Raw genomic sequence first — 26,072 nt, forward strand, 5'->3', positions numbered from 1 at the left:
CACAGAGGATTTACGTTGTGGGGGTTGGAGTCGGGAATATGAGGGGGTGGAGTAGCAACGCCTCCTTCCATTTCCTTGACCCTACAGACCCTGCCTGGAACCTTCCACTTCACCATTGTTTTTGCATGTAACTGGAAAGTTAGAAATGCAGGCAATGGGGTATAGAAATATATCTTGCCCCACAAAAAAAGAGAGAAGATAGGATAAGGGACCTGCGAGGTATGATAGACAGGACAGATTGGGGGAAGAGGTAATGAGAATGAACAGTGTTTTGTGGTGGGGGGAGGGGAGAGATGGGGAGAACGTTTGAAACTCACAATTTTGTGGAAATGAACGTTGAAAACTAAAAAGTAATAAATAAATTGAAAAAAATGTGACAAGTGGATAGTTGATGTAAGGAGTAATGACCTCTGAGGTTCCTTTCAGCTACGGATGTATGGTCTCACTATTGGAAGTTACTGAAAGCTGGTAAACAGGAAAGGCCATGGTCAGTCCTATGACTGTTTCCTGTTTCCAGTTTGCTCTGTTCCCCCTGCTGATCCACAAGTTAGAAGTGATTCAGTCCAGCTGACATTAAGTGGTGACAGAAGTAGGGTTACACATCTTACACTGTGTAATCTTAAGCAAGTTATATTATCTCTGTTTGCTTCACCTTCCTGAGTTTCCAAAGCTGTAGCTCTCACAATGAGGGTAAAAGAAACAATAAGAAAAAATTCGATTTGCAGAGAAGAGGACATGGGTTTGAAACTTGCTTCTGTCACTTCCAACTTAACCTTTCCACTTCAGGTCAATGACCACCTTCCTTTAAATGGCCTCTTCCTGTCCTGTTCCTCCCTCCTCATTATAAGCACCTTTTGCTTCTTCAAGTTTCTTTCTATCAAACTTTTTGATCTCAGGACCCCCTCTTAAAAATTATTGACAGTCATCCCAAAGAGCTTTGGTTTATGTGGAGGTTATATCTCTTAATACTTACTATATTAGAAATTAAGACATCTTGGTATTATTGCAAAAATGGCAGTTTTTTTAACCTTATGGAACCTGTGAAAGTGTCAGGGACCTTCGGGCCCAGATTATACTTTGACCACCTCTAAGATACAGGATGAGTACTGTACCTGTGACTTGTGAGGTCACATTATAGGGATTTCTCTTTTTCCTCCTTCCTTCTCTTACCCTCTATTAGGACACTCTTTCTACCAATGAAGGTCTGTACCTGAAAATGGGGGACATGAACCCACATGTCCTTTACTTCAGTCCCAACACCATGGCCACTCCTGAGTCACACAGACCCATGTAGATCTGCAGCCATGAAGACCTGGATTCAAGTCCTTTCTCTGACATATTCTGCCTATGTGACCCCAAGAAAATCTTTTAACTCCTTTAGGGTTAATTCCTCATCTGTAAAATGAGTGAGTTGGACTCACTGATCTCTAGGGTTTCTTCCCACACTAAATTTGTGATCATACCTTTTACTTTTAAATTCATTGACATCCACATGGTGCCATGCCTCCATGAATAGAAGGCAATGTGTTGTGTTCCCCACTGGCCCATGCTCCTCTCCCCAACTTCTGGCCCCACCCACAGACAGGTCATTCCCTTTGAACCACTGTCAGGTTGTACCTTGATCAGTTTCTATCTCTCAGTTGAAGTTTCCTTTCTGCACAGGGCAGGATGCTTTGACTGAAAATCTCTAGCAGTCCCAGCAGCAGCAACAGTACAAGTAGCAGCAGCAGGAACAGCAGCAGTAGCAGCAGAATGACCAACAGCAGGATCTTCAAAGATGGCCAACAGCTCTACATGAATCCTGTGGGTCGACCTGGTGTGGGCACCATAGTGGAGGGGGGGCCAGGGAGGGCTACTTCTGTGACCCTGTGAGGAGTCAGCCCTGGGGACATGGATTTAGGGATATTAGAATAAACAACCAGGAATGAATGTCTTGTTCTATTTGCTCTTTGGAAGGAGGGGAAGTCAGTGAGCCAGGTAGGATGTGGGTACTAGGCCCATATTTGCTTTCCCTGGTCTACATTCTGATTCCATCCCAAACTGTGGCTACCTGACACTAGAGTTCTTGACAGGACAACAGGGATCTTTTCAGCCTTTGGGTCACACCCTTGATGTACAGAGAAGTCAAGAAACTTGCTCAGAATCACACAGGAAATAAGGAACAGAGCTGCCATAGGAGTGAACCCAGATTCTCTGACTCCATGTCCAGCCTTTCATCCATTGGACTATAATGTCCACATTCAATGATAAGGGTGCTGGATTCATGATCCAAAAGATCTGGGTTCAAGTTCCACCACTGATACACACTGACTGTGTGACCCAAGGCATGTCCCTTCAACTCACTCAGCTCTCCAAAACCTATCACCTAAGAATGAGAACCTAAGTCATAGATGAGTGGATGGAAAGTGTTTCTATGTGTGGGAAAATAGGAAGTAAGTTCTATTTACACATTTTTGATGGAGTTTGTGTGACCTAGTACAGTGAGGTGAAGATCAGAAAACTGCTGGGCATGCTCAATAAGTTGTTTGAGGGAGATCCTATCAGAGGAGAACATGAAGTCACATGGTCAGGGGATGGTAACTCAAGAAATTCAAAGTTTAGAATTCTTTAAGGGTCCTGCCTTATCCTGACCTGGTTATAGTCCTTCCAGTGGACATGCTGGAAGCTACCTGTACCTTCAGGGGAAGGAACATAGGCCTTCCCTCCTCTGAACTCTATTTTTCATAAATTTTTCTTCATACCTTTTTTGTGTGTAAAGTTTGTCTTTAACACACAGATTCTCCCCGTATAGTATTCCCAAATCAAACCCATGAGATGAGCAGCACAAAACATAGGATTCTCTTTTCTGAGCTGGAAGCAACTCCCCTCATTTCCTTCTGGAAAACGAGGACCAGAGTAGTGACTTGTTCAGGGTCACCTGGCTAGTATGAGTTGGAGCCATTATTGAACCCCAGATCTTCCTTAATCCAGTTCCAGCTTCTTTTGCTCCACATTATCTCTCTACTCTGATCCTCCCTCATCACTCCCCTCTCTGTGAACTTAACATATGGGAAGAACCCTGATATCAGCCCAGCTTAGGCTAGACCTGCTCTGGCCCTGTGAGTGGGATGAGATAGATCTTGTCACTTGCTTCCAAACACAGAAATCGAAGATTTGAAGAGTTACCATCGGCCCAAAGGTGTCCAAGTAAAAATCATAGAATAAGAGCTAGAACTGATTAGTAGCAAAAATTCTCCTCCTCCCCTTAAGAGTAACCCTATCCCGATGACAGGAATAATTGTAATATCCTTCCTTGAACTCCTTTACTTTCTTCCATCCCAGCTAAAATCCTACCTTCTACAGGAAACCTTTCCAATCCTTAATTCTTGGGCATCTGCTCTCTTAATTATTTCCTATTTATCCAGTATATAGCTTGCTCTTTAAATATTGATACGTTGTTTCCCACATTAGATTGTAAGCTCCTTGAGGCAGGGACTATCTTTTGCCTTTTGTATCCTCAGTGTTTAGCACAATGCCTGGTATGGGGTAGATTCAAATCATTCAAAGGAGAAAACTGCAGGCCCAAGAATCTAGAAAAGAATCTCCTCCTCCTTCACATTCCTTTGGGTAACGCTGGTGGAAAATGATAAAATGTAAAAATGCCTTTTTGGCTTGGCTCCAGGTTTCCCTTCCAGGAGACCAAGTTCCTGACTGAGAGGGGCTGGAGTTGGAATTGTTTTTTGTCTTGGTGGTCTAGAGCTCATCTAAATCTCTTTTTCTTTCTGTAGACTTTGCCATTTGTTGAACCAATTCATGGAGGACTCCAGGATGGACATGAGATCACTGTCAATGGGACAGTCATTTTTTCCTCTTATGGTGAGTACTGTTTGCATTTGCCTTCTAGCTGCCTTGCCTTAAAACATTGTCTTTTGAAATAAGCCTTTATTTTCTCTTCCTCTTACTTCTTCCTCCCTTCCCCTTCCCCAGTGAAAAATTCAAAATGAAAACAAAACTCTTGTTAAAAAATATACAGAGACAAGCAACACCAATTGCCCTGTTGGACATATTCAGAAATATTTGTCTTACTCTCTGCAGATCAGGATACTGGTGAGCAGCTGGAAGCACAGTCAGGTTTTGGCTTAAGAGAAACTCCAAGAATATCCCTGACAGTTGCACCAATGAGTGTTAAAAGCAGGACTTGTCTTTCTGGCTCTGAGGCAGGCTTTATGGCCACTCAAGGACTATTTGAGGGGAAGAGAATCCTGATATCTTGGTATGGAGGACAGGTTCAGAAAGACTGTCTGGTGTAGGGGTATCTCTTCTGATGCTGAAATGAGAAAATGAAGATTTTGAAAAGTAGATTAAGAGGCATCCATTCCAGGCATAGAGACCAGTCTGTGAGTGAATGCCTAGAACTGGATGGACATGAAAAGAAATAGCATGTTCTCTAGTCAAACTTCAACTGACTCCTACCCCATGCAAAATAAAACTTGGGAACTGAGTCTCATTACTAGTCTGCTGTAAAATACATGAGGGAAGGGACCATATATGAACTAAATTTTGTTTCTCTGACAGCATCTAGTTCTGTGCTCTGCATGTAGTTGGTGGTAAATAAATAAATTCTTGGCTCTAATTAGTGATCTAATTTCCTAAGCTATTGGTCCTGGGCTAACCACTTATGCATATTAAGGACATGAATCCAGAAGTACACCACCTTTCCATAATGGAAAGAAAAACTATTTCTGTGTGATCAAATCAACCCTTTAACCCAATATTTACTGAAGCCTGGTCATATAACCACCTCTAGAGGGACTGTGAAGGAGGCCTGGGGAAACACTACTGGGTCTCAGCCCTCAAAGTCAGAAGACATGTTGAAATCCCAGCCTGGCTATTTAACTGTATGTACTTGAACAAGTCATATCCTTTTGTTGAGTCTCCAGTTTCTTCCTCAATAAAATGGACTTGATAATCTGTCATGTCTCTCCTAGCTCTCTATGTGTGATCCCAAGAGTAAGTTTGAGCAGCTAGATAGTGCATTGGATAGGCTACAGGGCATCAAGACAGGAAGACTCATCTTCCTTAGTTCAAATCTGGCCTTAGATGCTTTCCTTCTCCAACTCATTTTACAGATAAGGAAACTGAGGAAAACAGAGTTAAGCAATTTGCTCAAGGTCACACAGCTAGTAAGTGTCTGAGACTAGATTTAAACTCAGATGATCCTGATTCTATGCTCAGCATTCCACCCACTGGGCCACCTAACTGCCTCTTTGAATCATCAATTTTTATTTGAGAAATGAGGGAGAGATAGGGAGTGAAATTACCACTACCACCTTGACCACCATCTCCCCTCACACCCTCATAGAAACAGACCAAGGGTCTATATCCAAGAGCCTTGGGAGTAGCAGTGCCCCAAAGTACCAAACATAATTCCAGGCCAGTCACCACATCCATCATCAAGGAGAGAATCACTGAGTAGAAGGAAACTCTCTGTGTCTGTCTCTGTCTCCGTCTCCCCTTATATTTTGATGTGATTTAAGAAATGTTAGAGAGAACAAGACTCACACTTCCTAGTGTAAGTATTTAAAGCAAAGAAAACATGAGGGGAAAAGTGTCACAGAGAAAGAAGGAAAGCAAAAAAATACTGACAGGGATAGGACAGACTCTAAGGCTAAGCAGAATCCTCAGCATTCACTAAATGGTCTTATTTTCTGGACTCCTGGACTAGGTTTCATGTGGATTTTCGGTCTGGAACCAGTGGGAATGATATTCCCTTCCATTTCAACCCTCGCTTTCTAGATGGTGGCTATGTGGAGTGCAACACAAAGCAAAATGGTTCCTGATGGAAAGAGGAGAGGATAAGGCCCATGCCTCTCCAGAGCGGGGCACCTTTTGAAATACATTTTCAGGTCCAGAGTACAGGCTTCAATGTAAGTAAAGCACCCTTTCAAATTTGTTTCCCTTAGAGAAATAATAGGGTGATGTAGTGAGGAAAGATCTTGGGGCTACAAGTCAGAGTACCTGGGCCCTTCTACACCAAAAAAAAAAGTCAATTTTGGAAGTACAAGATAGGACAGGCTTGATTAGGTACCAGCTTGCTGAAAAAGATCTGGGGCTCTTAGTGGACTGAAAGTTTAACTTGAAAGCTCAACAATGTGACATGGAAGCCAGAAAATTGGATATAATCTTGGGCTATATTTAAAAGAGGTAAAGCTTTTTTAAGGACAAGGAAATGATGGCTCCTCAGAACTCTCTGCTCTGTTCAGTTCACATCTGTACTCTTATGTATATCAGGATATGGCCACTGCAAAAACTGCAGCTTCTTGGAGCCATAGGTGAGAGCTAAGTGGAACAGGTGGACAGCAAAGGTGGAAAGCAGCCCTGAAAAGGGCTTGGCAGCCAGAACACCAAAGGCACTGGTCCTCCCTGAACACACCATACTAACAGGCCATACCCAGGTAAACCATTTCAGCAGAGAGTCCAAACCAGATTGAGGGTAACCAAAGGGCTTCAAACCCATTGGTGAGTTAGGGGGTGTCTACCCCAAGTATGTGAAGAATTCCCCGGGTGGAATGGGTGGATGAGAACAATTTGTTCCTACAATCATGAAGGCAGTTGACACAGGCAATGTGGCGTGCTTAGAGCTTGGTTAGACACCAAAGATAGCAAGGTCATCCACTGCATCCTGAGCCATCACCTGTTATCTTGATTCTATTCTGTCACTGGACTATGAGGGCTCTGGAGGAGAGAGTGAGGTTGATGACTTTGGGCAACTCTGCCTCACTTGAATTGAATTTGTTGTTGTTGTCTTTCCTTCACTCTTGAAGACAACTATGACATTCAGATGAGAATACTTGAAGTTGACTTTGATTTCGGTGAAGGACGGCTGTGCAGGGTCACCAGCCTCACTTTCTCCTCCTGAGCCACCTGAGTCCAGTGGCCTGATATTCATCCAGATGGCTGGAGATGGCCCAGGATGCAAGGTGAGACCCTGGCCCTTTCAGGCTAAGGTCATATCACATTCTCACTTTGAGTGAGATACACCCATTCAATGAATAAACTTCTTTAAGTTACTCAAGGGATGGCCCCTTTAATCAAAAAAAAAAAATCAAATTGGGAGGGTTCCTCACAGTTCCTGGGTGAAAGAGAAATAATTACTCTTTAGTAATAGAGTGGCAGAATGGTGAAGTAACTGCTATTTTAATGGCACACATTTTACCAATTTATGCACGAATCAAAGGACATCATCCATATCATTTTGCTCTTATGATTTAAAGTCCTGTGGTGACAGGCAAGCGATGAAGCACCAGGTGCAGATGCACTGGGAGCTATAGTCACAACCCTGCACACAGGCATTTCTCACTGGAAGCAGCAGTGGAATTCGGCAACTCCCTGGGTGTCTGAGCAGCCTTTTAAGGATTGCACTGCTCACCTCCTGGTGTGAGGAATGGGGGTATAAAAAGTGCTCTTAAAATTGTCTGCTTACCCAACCCTGGTCTGATTCCTGTGGCAGGTGGGGAATCCCACTATGCAGTCGAAATGTAGAAAAAAATCGACAGAAATGTGCAAAAATATCTGCAAAGATGATTTTATTCAGTGCACACAATTATAGACAGCACATAATCCAGTAGACCTGAAAGACAAACTGCTCTTGTTGCAAGAGAACTCAGCAGGTATTGCATCCTAATAGAAGCCCTGAGTGAAACAAGGTTGGCAAGTGAAGGCCAGTTTACTAAAGTAACAGCTGGATACACGTTTCTCTGGAGTGGCTGCAGTGAAGGGGAGCTCTGTGAAGGTGGCATGGGTTTGGCAATCAAAACTAATCTAGTCAGTAAGCTGGTATGCCTGTCAAAAGGAGGCTCATGACAGTGCAATTGCCACTTGCAGGAAAATGTCATGCCATCATCCTTAGTGCCTTGATGAACCTTGAAAGTCTAAGAAGACTTTTATAAAGACTTAGAGATTTTTTTCATAAATGTGCCAAAAGAGGACAAGCTTATAATTCTGGGTGACTTTAGTAGATTCAGAATACTAGATTTGGCAGGGAGTCCTAGGGAGCAATGGAGTTGAAAACAACAACAGCAATGGTCATTTACTGATGAAGACTCCTCACCAACACTGTTTTCCATTTACCTGAAGGCAACAAATTCATGGATACACCCTCGTAGAAAACATTGGCATGTAATAGATTATGTGATTGTAAAAGGAAGAGACAGACAAGATGTGAGAGTGATGAAGACAATGTGTGCTACAGAGTGCTGGACTGATGACAGACTTATCCTTTCCAAGCCAAATATTCACATTTACCAAAAGTGCCACTGCCAAGGCAAAATGACTACCAGAAGAAATAGTGTCAACAAATTAGAGCTCCTCTCTGAGCTGTGAACAGTTTGTTGCTAACTTGGAGGGAAAGTTGAGCCAACACACAGTTGGCAACAGTGCAGCAGGAAAGGAATGGGCAGCTTTTAGCAATTAGGTACAGAACTGCACTTGCCCATCTGGCTCAGAATGCTCACAAACACCAAGACTGGTTTGATGAAAATTATGGAGAACTTCAGAAGCTCCTAAATGAAAAACGAGAACTCCACAGGATTTACCACTAGGATAGTTCATTCATCTCTAAGGCAGCATTTAATTCCATCAAAAGTAAAGTACAAGCAAAGTTTAGAGAGATGCAAGATTCCTGGCTCAGTAAGAAGGCAGTTGAAATTCAGTTTTATGCTGATAGTAACCATCAAAAGTGATTTTATGATTCCCTGAAGCCTTTTTATGGATCCAAAAACCTAAAGTGAATCGCAACTACTCAGTGCTGATGGAGTCACATTGATTAGTGATAAGGACACAATCCTAGAGAGATGGGCTGAACACTTCCATAGTATTCCCAACAGACCATCATTAATCAATACTGAGGACGCTGACCATTTACCTCCTTAGCTGAACTTCCAACTGAAGAAGAAGTTTTGAGGGCCATTAAGCTCCTTTCATGTGGCAAAGTACTTGGTGCTGATTCTATTCCACCTAAGATTTACAAGGTAGGGGGACCATTGCTCATACAAAAGCTGACTGAAATTGTCCAGGTTATATAGCAAAAGTTGGTTATCTCCCAGGAGTTCAAGGATGCCTCCATTGTGCATCTCTACAAAAATAAAGTAAATAGATTGTCCTGTGACACTCACAGGAGGGTGTCTTAGTCATTGCTGGCAAGATTCTTGATACAGTCCTCTTTAATAGGCTAATCCTTCACCTGGAAGATGGTCATCCACCTGAGAGCCAGTGTGGCTTCAGAAAGGGCCGAGGAACAGTTAATATCATGTTTCTTCCCAGCAACTCCAGAAGAAATGTCAGGAGCAGAAGAGAGGTCTCTATATTGACCTTTGTAGATCTGACCAAGGCCTTTGACACTGTTAGTTATGAGACCTTATGGAAAATTATACCAAAATTTGGTTGAACAAAGAAGTTAATGAGTATTGTACATCAATTTCATTATGGCATGCTTTCCCGGGTTCTGCATAGTGGACTATGCTCACATGCTCACCAGTGGAGAGAAACAGGGCTGTGTGCTTGCTCCCATGCTTTTTAGCATGATGTTTTAAGCCATGTTGTCAAATGCTTTCAATGAGGATGAACACAGCATCAAAGTCAACTATCACATTGATGGTAAATTCTTCAATATGAAAAGGCAACAAGCCAAGACCAAAGTGGAGGGAGTGTTGGTGTATGATTTTCTGTTTGCAGATGATTGTGCACTCAATGTAGCCTCTGAAGCTGAGATGCAACAAAGTATGGATTAGTTCTCTTTTGCCTGTGCTAATTTTGGTCTAATAATTAACACCAAGAAAACACAGGTTTTCCATCAGCCACCTCCATACCATCCATGTGTGAAACCATCGGTTACAATAAATAGAGAAGTTTTGAATGCTGTGGATAAGTTCACTTACCTCGGTAGTGCACTTTCCAGGGATGTACACATTGACAAAATGAGATTGATACACACACTGCCAGAGCTAACTCAGTGTTTCAGAGGCTCCAAAGAAAAGTTTGACAGAGAAGGGGTATTAGACTTACTACTAACTGAAGGTCTACAGAGCCTTTATGCTGACCTCATTGTTGTATGCCTGTGAAACATGAACAGTCTGCCAGTGCCATGCCAGGAAACTGAATCTCATCCGTTTGAACTGTATTGAAGATTCTGAAAATCACCTGGTAGGATAAGGTATCAGAAAGTGAGGTCCTTGCTCAAACTAAACTGCCAAGCATTCAAACTGTGCTTTGGAGAGCGCAACTCCGATGGGCTGGCTACGTTGTTCAAACGCAAAATGGACACTTACCAAAAAGAGTATTTTATGGAGAACTTGCGTGGGACAGGCAATCATATGGTGGTCATAAGAAGTGATACAAAGACACTCTCAAGATCTCTCTCAAGAACTTTGGGGTTGATTGTGCGACATGAGAGACAGTGGCACAGGACGGTTCAGCACGACATGCCCACCTTAGAAAGGGTGCTATGCTCTATGAGCAAAGCAGAATGGAAAGAGCACAAACAAAACATAGGATGCTCAAATTTGGAGTATTCACCCCAAATGTTCACATGGAATCCGTGCCCAATATGTGGCAGAGAATTCCAAGCTTCTATTGGTCTGGGATCAGCCACAATCATACACACTTACACTTCACTTTATCATGGTGATGTCCTTTTGTTCCTCTTATAGAATGAAGAACAACCATTATGTTTATTTCTCTTCACTTCTCTCTCCAGTGCTTCAGTCTCTCAAAGACCACAACCTCCAATTCACCCTGGCCAGGCATGCCTTAGAGATCACCAGCACTCACAAACTTCCATTTTGCTCCTCAGTACCTCACACATTCCACTCCCTGACCATAACCTCCTATCTTTTCATCTCTCCCTGTGCTTCACTCTTAAACATCTTCTTTGCCCTCCAACTGCTCCAGTCCCTCCATGTCTTGGTGCTCTTTCGGACCATTACTCCCAATCTGATGTCTCTTCTCTCTTTCAAATCCCAACCTTGTAGTTAGGCAGTCCTCTACTTTTGAATTCCTAATCCTCTTGTTCTTTCCCTCAATTACAAATTGTTGTATCTTTCCCTTCTTCTCCTACTCATGTTGTGTTGAACAAAGCTAAAAGAAATGGTGACACGGGGGAAAACTGAGACAAAATCTGGAAACTATGCTGACTGCGGTTATTACCCATTCATATTATCTAAGCTCAAGTAGATTCTCCTCGCAGCAATGCAGTGCTTTTTCTCCTCCCTATTAGATTCGCCATCCCATTGCCCACAGAAGCTCTTCTCATGCTTCACACATCCTCCCCTGCCTTCTTCCTCTTACCTGAGGACCTGAACTCATCCTCCACCAGTACACTGAGTTCATCTGCTATGTGAATGTTGTCCTTTTCCCTTTTCTTCATCTCAAACCCCCTTTCTATCACCTGCGTTTTCTTCATTCCATTCTTTTACAGTGAAAGGCTCTTCCCCTTGCCAAGGTCAACCCCCATATCATATACCCTTGGTCCCATCTCCTCCCATCTTTTCCAGCAGATTGACTGTCAACTCCCTTCTCTCTACTCTTCATTCTCATTGTCTGCCAAGAATCTGATACCCTCAAACATTCCTATCTCATCTTCCTTAAAGGGGGAAGGGAGCAAACATTCAGTGCCTACTATGGTGCTAGCACATGGACTCTCGCTCTCTCACTCTCTCTCCCTCTCTCCCTCTCTCCCTTACACTCTCTCTCTTTCTCTCTCTCTCTCTCTCTCTCTCTCTCCCCCCCCCCCCTGTCTATCTCTCTCCCTCTCTGCTTTTCCTCACCTTGACCCGCTAGGGAACCATTTCAACTCTACACTGTCCTTCTTTCTTGAATCACGGGTCCCCTTATCTTTTCACTGATTATTAACTATCAACCTTCAGCCTTGGATTACATGTGTTGCTGGATGAAGATGGAGAAAAGTGACACACCCTTTTTCACTGGGTCCACTACCAATTTATGTTACACAATCTCAACTGGACCCTCACTGCTATTAGGCAATCCTATTGTACTGCCATTATCAACTCACTCTCCAATTCTTCCCAGAAGCCTTTCTGAGATATTTTATCCCTCCACAAACCACCTCTGGCTCCTCCTCCTCTACCTCTCTTATCTGAGAACCTTGCTTCATATTTTACAAAAAAATTTGAAGTCATTCACCATAATCTCCCTCTTTTCCCTTCTTCCTCATCTCCTTCCACTAAGATGATTTCTGTGTTAAGCACTCCACAAATAGTATCTCTTTCGCTTTTCACAATAACCCTGCATTAGAGGTGCTATTATTATTCCCATTTTACAGTTGAGGAAAGTGAAGAAGATGGAAGTTATGGGGCTTACTCAGGATCATACACCTAGAAATTATCTGAGGCCAGACTTGAACTTAGGTCTTTCTGACTCAAGGGCCAGTGCTCTACCTTCACCATCACCTATTTCTCTCAGACAAAAGAAGGAAAGAGGTAATTATTAAGTGCTTACTATGTGCCAGCACGATGTGCTACACACTTTTAAATTATTTCATTTGAACCTCACTAAAAACTTGGGAGATAGGTGTTGCTTTTATCCGCATTTTAGAGATGAGGAAACTGAGGCAAAGGTCAAGTGACATGTCCAGAGTCTGAGGCTAACTTTCCTTCACTTGGTTTCCCCTCTGTCACCTGCAATACATGAAATGAGCACAATCTCATTTTTAGATGAGCCCAAAGCAGATAGAATTAGTAAGAGGACCCTACTGTAAGTTTTTAAGAAAATGTATGAATAAATGAAAAAATCAAATATTATTGTGGTGTAAGTGTGTAGTGGAATATTGTTGGGACTGAATAGAATGAAATTTTATGATATGGATGTTGAATGCAGAGAAGCATGAGAAGGTTGATAGAAATGGACACAGAAAGAGGTAAGCAGCACTGGAAAAGCAATATACACAATGAATACAAAATGTAAATAGGAAGATTAAGCACCAAACAATCCATTCTGAATGCTGGGAAATGATAACGACCAAGCTTGGCCGAAGTGAAGAGTTATGAGGAGGTATTTTCTCCTCCCTTTACTCTGTTTCTTGGCAGAGGTGGGAGACTCTGGGTGTGCAACACTGTGTATAGTGTTAGATTTTTAAAAATATAAACATGTAGGATTTTTATGCCTTCTTTTTTACTTTTTACTGTAAGGGATCGCTTTCTCAATAGGAGATAGTAAGATAGGTTGGGAAATAAATGTGATGTAAAAACAAAAGATATCAATTAAATGTAACATATTTGGGTGTTTATATATATACATACATATATATATATATATATATATATATATATATATATATATATATATATATATATATATATATATAGAAGGCAAGGTTTAGGCAAGATTTAAGAAAATAAAAGGGGAAATTATTGATTAAACATTTTTAAGTGCCACACTTTTTTACAAATACAAAAACAAGATATTCTCTAACTACAAGAAGCATATATTTTAAGAAAGGGAGAAAAGATATATGAAATTATAAATAATGTAGAAAGGTAGTATATAAGTATTATAAAAATATAAATTTTATGCTCATATAAATATTTATATATTATAGGCATTTGTATATTAAATATCACCTATTATTTTATATAATATGATACAATTGTATTGGATTATTAGATAATATATTTTATATGTAGTATAATGTATAAAAATTTTTTATATAACTAACTTAGATATACACACACATGCATACACATACATAGATACATTTTATATATACACACAAACAATCATACATATAACGAAATATTGGTGGCTAGGAAGGGATTTTTTTTAAAAAATAAAACAGAGAAGGTAAAATGAGTTATTGGACACACATTTACTTTTCCAGTGGCAGCACTGATTTGGTTATGGTTCCAGAGCTGCAAGGGAGATGGAAATCAGGGTGGTAGAGAGATGAAAATGTAAGTACCAGTAGCAGGGTGAAGTCAAGAAGATGGCAGGAATATAGAGTATCTGCTATGTGAATGGAGACAATCTGGGTTACTCACAATTTGGATTCATCCATCTCATGGATTCTATCTAATGGCATGGGTGATGGAGGCTCCATCATCCTTCTCCTTTCAGTAATAGGCCTACAATTCTGAGCTGTTTCTAGGTCCTGGAGGAATGATGAGTGTGGTATTGCATGGATGCAGATCTAACCTCAAGGACTCATCACTGTGGCTCCCAACATGCCACTGGATTTCTTGCTAATGCAGCTTTCTTCTCTTGGCAGGTGACTGTGAATGGGAACCATTTTGTCCAGTATCAACACCAGGTGCCTTTGAAATCTGTGGACACCATTGTGATCAATGGCATAGTGTCCCTATCCTGCGTCACCATCCAGGTCAGGACAAGGCTCCTCCACTATCTCTTTTCCTTATCTAAGCTGAGAGCCCCTTGGGTAATAACACTTACCACCAGTGGTCATTGCACTATATTGTTCAGTGCTGAGTTTGGGGCTACAATCAGGCTAGAGATAGTTCCCTACCAGTTTCTATTATTCTAGCTCCATCAATTGGCTCCATAGCAAACAACTGATAGTTTCCTTGATGGAGCTTTCATATTCCAGATTTTTTTCATGGGCTCATTACACTTAACAAATAGCTGTACTCAAAGAAGAAAGGCTTGACACAACTGGTCATGAACGCGGAGGTGGACATCACACATAGGGTTTCCATTCTGATTCTTGCTTCAGACAGGATGTCTCCTAATGAAGTTTATCCCTAAACCAGTTCAGTCCTACAAGCATTAAACAGCTGCTAGGTATAAGACACCATTCTGGGCACGTTGGATACAAACGCAAAACCAAAATATTATCAGCCTTCAAGGAACTTCTACTGGGGAATAGAACATGATCACAGACAAGCAAATACAAAAAAAAAAAACTTAGAAAGGCAGAAAGTTCTAGGAAATGGAAGTGGTACCTATAGAAATGGCATCTGAATTGAGCTAGTAAGGAAGCTATGGCTTCTACGAGCAAGAAGTGAGGAGAGCACACATTCTAGGCACACAGTGCACATACGTGTGGACAAGTGCATAGAGATGCTCCACTCTGGAAAGGACTGATATGAAATAAGGTTGAAAAGTTCTCTTAAAGTCAGACTGTACAGGGTTATTAACAATAGACTAAGGAATTTCCATTGAATCCTAGAAGTGATCAGGAATCACTAGTGGTTCTTGAGCATGATAGTGCCAGACTGACACCTATGCCTTGGGAAAATTATTTTAGTAGATCTGTGGAGCATGGGTTGGAAAGGGGAGAGACTGAATGTAAGGAGATTGATGGATTAGAAGATTCTGAATGCGGGGTAAGTGGAGACTATGGGACCCTTCAGAGTAATATAAAGTTAGAACCAACAAGACTTGCAGAGCAGGATTTTAGAAACGATTACACCATGGGGAGTCTGTGTGGGGGCTCAATAGCCTGTGTGGTGTGTGACACAGAACCTATTCCCCTAGTCTGCCATTTGACTCATTACATTATTAATTATCATTCTACTTTCTAATGCAATCCTGAGTCTTTTAGCCTGATATTTCCTCTTAAATGAGTAGAAATTCCTCATTAGTGAATTAAATTTGAACTTCCACCCTGATTTATTGTGTAAACTGGGTAAATATTTTTCCTGTAAACTTTCAGGCAGTCTCTGAATTTTAAACTCTAGCTTTTTTTTATAAACTTTATTTTTTTTAAATTTTATTGTATTTATTTATTTTTAGATTTCAACATACATTTCCACAAAATTTTGAGCTCCAATATTTCTCCCCATCTCTCCCCTCCTCCCACCCCATAGTATGTTGCATTCTGATTACCCCTTCCCTCAGTGTACCCTCCTTTCTATCACACCCCACACTTCTCTAATCCTTATCTTCTCTCTTTTCTTGTAGGGCAAGATAAATTTCTATAACCCATTACCTGTGTTTATTATTTCCCAGTTATATTCTATAATAATTCTTAACATTCATTTCTAATACTCTGAATTCCAACTTCTCTCCCTTCTTCCCTCCCTACCCATCTCCATTGAGAAGGCAACAATTCAATACAGGCTATAAACATGTCACTTTGCAAAAGACTTCCATAATATTCATGTTATGTAGTACTAACTACGCTGCCCTCTACCCTAACCTGTCCCCCCACCTTTTCTTTGTTTTCTCATTTGATGGTCCCTTCTCAACGGTGTTTACTTCTAGTTACTCCCTTCTCCCATTTACCCTCCCTTCTATCATCCATCTCACCCCATTTGTCCCCTCCTCCCCTATTTTCCTGTAGTGTGAGATAGATTTTCCTTTGAAATTTAGTGAGCGTTATTATCTCCTTAAGCCACATGTGAAGAGAGTAAACTTCATTTGTCCCCTCTCACTTCTCCCTTTTCTTCTCAATTGAACAAGATTTTTCTTATCTCTTTTATGAGTTATACCTTGCCCCATTCCATTTTGCCCTTTCTCCTCCCAGTATTTTTCTCCCTTCCCCCTTAATTTTTATTTATTTTTTTTATGAATATCATCTCTTCTGATTCAATTCAACCTGTACTCTGTTTGTGTGTATGTATGTGTATACAATCCCTCTACCTACCCAAATACTGAGAAAGGTCTCAAGAGTTACAAATATTATCTTTCCATGTAGAAATGTAAACAGTTAAGCTTTAGAAAGTCTTTTATGATTTCTCTTTCCTGTTTACGTTTTCATTTTTCTCTTGATTCTTGTGTTTGAAAGTCAAATTTTCTTTTCAGCTCTGGTCTTTTCATTATGAATGCTTGAAAGTCCCCTATATCATTGAATGACCATTTAGTCCTTTGACATATTATACTCAGTTTTACTGGGTAGGTGATTCTTGGTTTTAATCCCAGTTCCTTTGACTTCTGGAATATCCTATTCCTATTCCAAGCCCTTCAGTCCCTTAATGTACAAGCTTCCAGATCCTGTGTCATACTGATTGTATTTTCACAATACTTGAATTGTTTCTTTCTAACTGCTTGCCATATTTTCATCTTGACCTGGGAACTCTGAAATTTGGGGACAAAATTCTTAGGAGTTTCTATTTTCAGGTCTCTTTCAGGAGGTGATCTGTGGATTCTTTCAATATTCATTTTGCCCTCTGGTTCTAGAATATCAGGGCAGTTTTCCTTGATAACTACATGGAAGATAATACCTTGGCTCTTTTTTTAATCATGGCTTTCACGTAGTCCCATAATTTTTCAAATGTCTCTCCTGGATCCAATTCCAAGGTCAGTGGTTTTTCCTATGAGATGTTTCATATTATCTTCTATTTTTTCAAACTTTTGGTTTTGTTTTCTAACTTCTTGGTTTATCTCATAGTCATTGGCTTCCCTGAATTTGATTCTCTCTTTTGAAGAACTATTTTGTTCAGTTAGTTTTTCAACCTTCTCTTCCATTTGGCTAATTCTGCTTTTTAAATTCTCCTTCTCCTTCTTGGCTTTATGGACCTCTTTTTCCAATTGAGTTAGCCTATTTTTAAAGGTGTTATTTTCCTAAGCATTTTTGGACTCTCTTTTAGCAGGCTGCTGACACACTTTTCAAGCTTTTCTATGGCCTGAGCTCATTTCATGTTCATTTTGGAGGGACTAGAGGCAGAGGCTTTGACTTCCGCTGATAGTATGCCTTGTTGTTCCTCATCAGAAAAGATGGAAGGAGATTCCTGTTCACCAAGAAAGTAACCTTCTATGGTCCTTTTTTTCCCTTTTTGGGGCATTTTCCCAACCAGTTACTTGATTTCTGAATCCTTTGTCAAGAGGAGGGTCCCAGCGTTCCTCCTCTCCCCAGTACCATGCCCAAGGCTGAGATTCACATCAGCTGCTCAACTTCCCCAGGGTCCTTGGGTGGGGGCAGGGCCACCACTCAGGACCAGGGTTCAATTTACCTGCTCAATTCCACTAGAGGCTTTAAGATGAGCTGCCTGGACAGTGGACCTAGGCTGCTTCTCCACCCACTGTAGCCTCCTGTCTCCTGCTGCTGCTGCCGCTGCCACCTTGAGCTAGTGCTGGGGGAACCCTCTTCTGCTCTTGCATAGCTGGGAAAGTCCTCCCACATTGACCTTTGGTACTTTCTTTATTGCTTGTGGGTTTAGGGATCTGGGACCATCCCTGCTGGGAATTCTGCTCTGGAGGTCTGTTCAGGTCCCGTTTCTCCCAGCTAGGGCTGGGTTCAGCTCCACTCAGCATCCTGTGCGATAGACCTTTCCTGTTGGCCTCCCAAGTTACCTTTGACTGAAAACCTCTTTCTCTCTGTTGTTCTGTAGCTTCTGCTGCTCTAGAATTTGTTGAGAGACATTTTTTACAGGTATTTTGTGGGCTGTGGGGGAAGCGTTAGAGTATATGCATCTTTCTACTCAACTGTCTTGACTCCATCCCCCAAACTCTCTACTCTTAAAGGCTTAATTAAACTTCGATGTTATTGTTTACAGAACTAATTAACAATGTAGCATAAAAATATCTATTTTATTATCTCATAAACATATTAAAGTGGTCAGCATCATAGCCAGGAGATTATTTCTAACTGTCCATTCTAACTGTTGACCATTCAGGTCTCATAGGATGGCAAAGTGTCTCAAAAATTCTCTTCATGAATCTTCTTCTCAGGACGAGTTAAATTCAGTATTTCAGAAGAGAAGCAGTCTTAGACCCTTCTCTCAAACAGTCTTTCTTCAACCATGTTAACAATGTACAGTCTGTTCGCTATAGTAGTTAACAGTCTCTAATAGTTAAACTGTTTCTGCCAAGATTCTGTTGTTACTTAGTTGTATCTGACTCTTCATGAGCCCATTGGTGGTTATCTTGGCAGGGATATTGGAGTGCTTTGCCATTTCCTTCTCTAGCTCATTATATAGATAATGAAACTGAGGTAAACTGGGCTAAGTGAGTTGCCTCAGGTCACCCCACTAGTAAGTGTCTGAGGATGGATTTGTACTGAGGAAGATGTCCCTTCCTTGACTCCAGATCTGGCACTTTATCCACTGCACCACTTAGATTCCATTCTGACTTAAAGATACAATAACATTATCCATGTCAACTTGATCAGAAAGATTACTGAGTCAGATAGGTCTGTTACAATAAGGAAGTCACTCAGCTGAATAGAGGGGCCTTAGTCAATGAGTGATGTCCCACCTCTAGAGTTTACCTGTGGGACCTTAGACAAGTCATTTTATAGATGAAAACCCTGATGCTTAGGGAAGAGAAGCAATTTGCGAAAGGTCACTTAACCTATTGTCAATGTTGGGATCTGAACCTAGGTCTTCTGACTAATGGCACATTCTCTGTTTTCTTCAACAGGCACCTTGTTTACCACCCCCAAAACTAAAATATGTAAGTCATTTCAAGGTATAAAGAAGTGTGTGTGTGTGTGTGTGTGTGTGTGTGTGTGTGTGTGTGTGTGTAAGGTAAAATCTCTGATGTAAAAAGTGTAAAAACTCAGAAAGTCAAGCACAGGTACACACTTGGACATGATACAGAGGATTAACATGGTTTGGATTGGGGTGTGGGATCTGAGGAGGGGGGAACCAGCAACCTCCTGGTTACACTTTCCTAGGCCTAAAACCTTCCCTGAAGCCCCCATGTAGATATTTCCCTCTGGTTTTCCGTTGTTCCACTTGTCTTTCTTTCCTGCTTTTCTGAAAGGCGCTGACCTCTTTCCCACCATCTGCTCATAGCCTGGGTTGCATATTTTCAAACTTTTTTCTCCAGGCACCAGGCATTTCCTTTCCATTGCTTAACACTTGCTGTCTTTTTTTTTTTCTTTCAGATTTTTGCCTTTTGATGCCTCGATTTCTGGAGGACTCAGCCCAGACAAATCCATGACTGTGATTGGCTCTGTCCTGCCTTCTGCTTACTGGTAAACTCACAGGCAGAAAGAGTCACTGTCCTGAGTTCACAGGATTATAAAGGTCCCATCCCCTTCATGAATCCTAGGAAAAAGGGAACTGCAGTGTTGGTTTTCCAGTGGCATAATAAAGGGAATATATTCTCTAGTCATTCTGAGTTATTCAGAAAAATTAATTCAACAAATACTAAATGTCAACTAAACCTGGGTCAGCATGATATAGTAGACAGAATACTGGCTTTGGACTCAGGGAGACATGAGTTCAACTCCTTCTTCTGCTTCATACTAGCTGTGTGACCTTGGGTGATTCACTGCTCCACTCAGTTTCCCAGACCTCCCTCTAACACAGAAAGTTGCAGAGAAACTGCTGATCTCCATTTGTAGAAGGACAATGTCTTACTTTCTCTGTCCTTCAGGTTTGTATTCAATCTGACAAGTGGGAATGATATTGTCCTCCACTTGAACCCAAGATTTCAAGACAATGCCGTAATCCGGAACAGTCAGATCAGTGGTTCGTGGGGACCCAAAGAGCGTTCTCTGCTCAGTGCCATGCCCTTCATAAGAGGGCAGACCTACCAGGTAAGGCATGAGAAGGGGGAGGGTGCTTGGATGGGATAGGAGAGCACATGAACCTTGAACTTCAGTGGTATCACTAGAGTACAGTGAGCTGTGGAAAGCCATTCAATAAGGTAGGGGGTCTTCAGTTTCAAGTCCTTCCTTGTAGAGACCCTTTCAGGGATGAGGCAAATTCCCTCCCAGGCCTCAGTGAAAGTGAAGATTTCATTGGCAAGGTCAGACACAGGGGAGCCTCTAGCCCTGGTTTGTGGAGCCAGTACTGAGAAATGATCTGATTTTTATCTAGAATGACTGCAGCATGACTTCAGTACAATAATATTCAGGAATTTCATCAGTATGAACTCCCCTCCAGCAACACAGATCATATTATCAGTGGTCTCCAATTGGTGCTAAAGGGCTTTAAAGCTAAGAATGTGCTCCCCTACTCACAGTTGTGGGAGGCAGCTCTTGAAAACCTTACTAAAGAGAGTCGTTGTGGCCAAGGGTGATGAGCTGTGTAACCAGAACCAGGGAGAGCTCTATGCAAATCCTATCCCTAACATTTACTAGCTTTGTGACCATAGGTAAATCATGGGATGCCTCTGACCTTCAGGGTCTTTCTCTATAAAAAGGAGCTGGTAATAATGCCTGTGTAGCCCTCTCATAAGGAGTTGAGGAAACTCAGATGAGAGAATGTATGTAGGTACTTTTACATGTTAGGTATGAGTATCTGGAGAGGAGGTGTGTCTGCAGTGGATATTGAGCCAGCCTCAGGGCCAGAAAGAGCTATGTTGAAGTCCTGCTGGGAAGCCCTGGGGTAGTCATTCAGCCTCACACTGGTGCCCCTGACAAGTCCTCCTGCCTATTTATAGCACAACTGCCCTGGTACAAGTTTCCACAGGGAGTTCCCTTCATCAGTGAAATCACAAGTTCATTTCCCAACTCCTCTTTTTCCAAAAGTATGATACCATTTCACAGATGAGGAGAATGAAGATCAGAAAAGTGAAACCATACCCTTTCAATCTCTCTTTTTCTGATCCCTGCTCAGCGTGACTTGAATGTCTTGTCTCCTTGTGTTCCAGGTGTGGATGACCCGTGACGAACAGTGCTTCAAGGTGATTGTCAACGGGCAGCATCTCTTCCATTACAACCACCGAGTGAAGAACCTACCATGTATCAATGAGCTGGAGGTGGCTGGAGACATCCATCTGATTCACGTCCAGACCTAATGAAACATTTTCCAATCATCTGTCCTAGTCCAAATCTGTCTGTTTTCCCCACTACACTTCACTATCCCAGGCTCATGCCCATGAGCCCCAAGGATCAGGGCACACTACCCTGACATGTTTCCCACTAGATGCTTAGCAATGAGTTGCAATAAAAGTGCACCCCTTGTTCTAGGGGAAAGTGGGTCAGGGACATGTCTTTATTTTTCCCGAAAGGATTAGTAAGGGGTTTCGTATGTAGTAGGAGCTTGATAAATGCTTTTTGATTGATTTCAGGGTTGCTCTCATTCAAATAGAATGGAAGTTCTATAAGGACAGGGACAGCTACATTCCTCTTGGTTTCTTCAATGCCTAGCATAATGCTTAGTATGTATTAGGTACTTAATAGTGCTTGTTGCTTGGTTGAGTGTTGCTCTTATTCAAGTAGACAGGATCACATTGCCTAGCATATAGCAGGTGCTTAATAAATACTTTTTAATTGTTAGATGGATGGAATAATTTTTATATATATCTATATATATCCTGCTTTTCAAACTTTCATTAACTCTCATTCATTTCCAACCAGCATTAATAAAAACTACCACACAGACTTTTGATTCTTTTCCTAAGTGCAAAGTCATTTATTGGTAAAGGTAGAATCCAATGGAAGCCAAAGCGACTCCTGAAGAAAGTGCATAGCTGAGAACCCAGTCCACTTCATTCCAGCCTCCATCTTTGGTGCTGGCATCATAACAGAAAAGAAATCCCACTTTTACAAAATAATAGAAAACACTGTCCGTTAAGAGATGAATCCCATTTCCCAACCACACCCCAAAGGAAAGCCTACTCTTCCTCTTTCCTACCCTTCTCTCTCCCCCTCCTCATTTTTCCCTTACACAGATTCATGGTCTTTCATCTCCCTTCTGCTTTCATATGTAACAGCTGCTTCTGCATTGTAGATCATACACTAGCCCTTCAGTTGGAGGGCCATTGTTCAAGTGCTCATTGTGTCTGTGTGATCTTTGGCCCTTGACTCTCAAAATTCTCCTCTCTAACGTGAGGCAATTGCATCCAGTGACGTTTAAGCCTCCTTCCCACTCTGAACAGATGATCCCATGATGCCAAGGGATACAAGCTTCAAGAATGAGACGTCTGTCTCAAGTAAATCTGGTTCTGGTTGTGACTCCACCCAGCATCAGCCCTCAGTCCACTCAGTGCCTCCAGATGTATTTGTCACTCTCAGGGGTCTGAATATCCACACAGATCACAGTTATCTGGAGCTCAAATTTAAGTGACTTACTTTTCCTAAGGTCACACAGCTAGGAATTGTCAGAGATAGGATTTGAACCCAGGTCTTACAGCTTCCCTTCCCTTCCCCTATAACTCATTTGCATCTCTATATAGGTCTAAGGGACAGGGATAAAGAATGAACCTAGGATTTCATTGATGGAGAGAGTTTTTGATGAGTCAACTCCATTCACAGATGCAAGTCAACACCTTCTCTACAACTCAGTCTGAGAGACTTGCCCAGAGCAGTGAGAGGTTAAATTACCTGTCCAGCATCATACATCACATGGGTCAGAGATGGGATTTCTCTGTGTATCCAAATTTTATTTTGAAAAAAATCATCTCTAGGGACAATTCTGGGTAAGTTCAAGGGTCACTTGGGAGCAGAGTTTCTCCCAGGTGGGGTCAGGGGGTTTTAAATAAAGACAATATAAATAACTGTACATACTAATCAACTTGCCCTCACTCCCATAAAATAGCATGACTCTTGGCAAGCCTGAGAATTACTGTATGACACACCCATTGTAAACAAAATAACCATGTGTTGGCCCTAGCCATGATTACAGAAAAAGCTTGTTTCCCTTTTATTATCTGTGGTCATTTGGTCTAAAAAAGACCCAAATGTGCCTGCCCAGTCTTTACCCAAAGCACAATTGGGTCCTTCTAGGATGAACACAGCCAACTCTCCATTATCTGGAGTTGGGGGAGAGGGTGTGCAGCAGATCTGGTTAGGAAGGTCCGAGGATATTCTTTTGTTCTCTCCATTACCCACCTTCCCTGGCAGGTTAGCAGTGACCACAGGTGGCAGGTGGGCAGGAAGAGGAGATGGAGAAGGAGCCAAGCTCACTTTGTTCCCCTGGCAGCAGGCACAGGTCAATGGGGGCACACATCAGGGGTAGGGGAAAGGGGGAGAGGAGGTTATAGTTTCTCCTTCCTTCTGCGGCCACAAATAATGAAGGAGCTGTATTCTTCTGCTGCTCTAGCTGCGTACTGCCTTAGGGATCTTGGCCTCCTCAGCTTTTGATGCTGCTGGGTCAGTTTTCACCTCGTAGGGAAAGACAGCCCCAAAGATGTCCTCATGGTATCGCTTCTGGCTCTTAAGGAGAAAGAAAGCAAGAATAAATGAGTCCCATGGGTCAGCTGCATGAATGGGGGTAGTGGGCAGTGTTGGTAGGGGCAGCAAGAGGACCACAAGGCACAATGATGAGGGCCTTTAGACACAACAAATTTTAGTTTACAGAATAAGGACCCCCAGAAAGAGAAAGTGCAAGGTTTATTATGGCAAGAGAGCTGGGCGAGAATCAGAGGACCTGGGTTCAGATTCAGCCTCTGCTCTGTACTAGCTCTATGGCTTTGTGCCTCTCCAAGGACAAGGGTGAGGTGAATGAGATGTCCTCTAAGGTTCCTTCCAGTTTGAAATCTATGACCCATCCCATTCCCTTGGGTTTCTACAACAGTTCTCTTTGAGGGAACCCTCAAAACATTTTGTTTCCTGTCTGAAATGAGGGAGGAGAGAAATTTCTCTTCCTGTTTTACAGCTGAGAAAATAAAAGCGCTTCTTTGCAGGTCACAAAGTGAGCTAGTAACAGTTAATCTAAGCCCTTACTCAAATCTCTTCTACCCAAGTTCCTGGGGATTTGCCCAGCATTCTTGCCATGAGCCTTACCTTGAGTTGGAAGAAATAATTCTCAGTCTGCTCTTCATTCATCTTCAGTCTGGTGGCAAAGAGATCCTTCAGGGTTTGGGCCACATCCCGGGCCATCCTCACATCTCCACAGACGTACAAGTGCCCCTTGTCCTCATGTAGTACCCGGATCACCTCATCTGCCAATCGATGCCTCAGGATATCCTGAACATAGACCTGGGAAGGAACAATAGTAATTTATAGAGAATGGTTTGCTGCCAGGTGAGGTTCCACTTGGATTTGACCTTGACCTTCTAGACACCCTTTCAGCTGGAGTGTATTTCCCTAGTGGCTCCCACATCCCCAAACAGGTGTTGCAGAAGGACATGGTGCCAGCCATGGACTTGATGTTAAACACCCTAGGGCTAAGGACTGATTGTTTATTCTTCTTAATACACAATTTTCCAAAAGTCTTGATCCAGGTTCAAGCTTCTTACAACTTAAACGTCCTACAACTTAAGCTTTAATAAATGAAAGTTTAAGCTTTCATAAACTTGGGACAACTTAACTGGCATAGTGGATAAAGCACTAGGCTTGGAAGAAGACTGATCTTCATGAGTTCAAATCTAGCCTCAGACACTTAATAGCCATGTGACCCTAGTCATGTGACTTCACCTGGTTTGATTCGGTTTCCTTATCTGTAAAATCAGCTAGGAAAGGAAATGGCAAATCACTTCACTATCTTTGCCAAGAAAATCCCTAATATGGTCACAAAGAGACACACATGACTGAAAACACTGAGCACCAACAACAAAAAATTTAAACCTAGATGAAGATTTTTGGGATGTCCTGTATTTGCAGCATTTGTAGTAGAGAGGATTCAGTTTATGATCTGAGACAGTGGAAAGGGCATGAAATTCATATAGGAAGCTCACATTTGAATCCTGACTATGATACTTCCCAACCTTGTGACTGAATAAGTCATGTTAAACTTTTTGAGTCCCTTTCCTCATCCATAAAATGAGGACACACACTACCTCCCTCATAGGGTTATTGTGAGCAAAGTATCAGTGAACCTTTTTTTCAATGGAATTAAGCAAGAAACAATTCTGAGACAAGTCTTTAATCTACTATTATGCTTTCATAGTTACTTGAACCCAATCATCCAGATATATGCTGCTTGTCCTGACTATGCCTGGTTAGATTACCATTTTGAAAGAGATTTCCTGGAAGGCTGACAAGGTGTGAATGACCATGCCCATTTTACCAAGAGGGAAAGTCATGCTCCCAGAGGGGAGCGAAGGTAACTTGTCCAACTTTACCCACCCAACCTGTTTTCAAGTCAGGACTTAAACTGTGTCTCCTGATTACACTTCCTTAGATGGGAATATTGGAAACACTCCCTCCTGTTTTTCCTTTTCCCAGTTCTCTGGGTCAGGGGTTCTGAACATGGTCTCTTTGAACCTGGCTTTTACAAAGATTTTGATGATTATATTTCAATATGATTAACTTCCTTTGTATCCTATGTGTTTTATTTGATCTATTT

The 26,072-nt window shown here is 41.8% G+C and overlaps 2 protein-coding genes across 2 annotated transcripts in view; one reads left to right on the forward strand and one right to left on the reverse strand.

Moving 5' to 3' along the window:
• Positions 1 to 1,752: 1,752 nt before the first annotated feature.
• Positions 1,753 to 22,097, forward strand: LOC140522609 (galectin-5-like). The gene is made up of 4 exons (XM_072637971.1): positions 1,753 to 1,868; positions 19,778 to 19,867; positions 20,272 to 20,434; positions 21,493 to 22,097. The coding sequence occupies exons 1-4, from the start codon at positions 1,753 to 1,755 to the stop codon at positions 21,637 to 21,639; spliced, it is 516 nt and encodes a 171-aa protein (XP_072494072.1). The 3' UTR covers positions 21,640 to 22,097.
• Positions 22,098 to 22,236: 139 nt separating this feature from the next.
• NOS2 (nitric oxide synthase 2) overlaps positions 22,237 to 26,072 on the reverse strand; it is a 44,727-nt gene continuing 40,891 nt past the window's right edge. Inside the window, exons 25-26 of the mRNA XM_072639748.1 lie at positions 24,569 to 24,763; positions 22,237 to 23,998 (exon numbers count right to left, since the gene is read on the reverse strand). Of these exons, the coding sequence (XP_072495849.1) occupies positions 23,882 to 23,998; positions 24,569 to 24,763 (312 nt within the window). The 3' untranslated portion in view covers positions 22,237 to 23,881. The remainder of the gene's footprint in view (positions 23,999 to 24,568; positions 24,764 to 26,072) is intronic.

The sequence above is a fragment of the Notamacropus eugenii genome, chromosome 2, assembly GCF_028372415.1.
Source record: "Notamacropus eugenii isolate mMacEug1 chromosome 2, mMacEug1.pri_v2, whole genome shotgun sequence".
In the NCBI taxonomy this organism is placed as follows: domain Eukaryota; kingdom Metazoa; phylum Chordata; class Mammalia; order Diprotodontia; family Macropodidae; genus Notamacropus; species Notamacropus eugenii.

Bases quoted from the DNA above. Each gene is read 5' to 3' on its own strand.
- LOC140522609 (XM_072637971.1), top strand. From the start codon at position 1,753: ATGACCAACAGCAGGATCTTCAAAGATGGCCAACAGCTCTACATGAAT. The intron at 19,868-20,271 runs GTAAACTCACAG...TCTGTCCTTCAG, and splicing joins GTCCTGCCTTCTGCTTACTG to GTTTGTATTCAATCTGACAA. The intron at 20,435-21,492 runs GTAAGGCATGAG...CTTGTGTTCCAG, and splicing joins TAAGAGGGCAGACCTACCAG to GTGTGGATGACCCGTGACGA.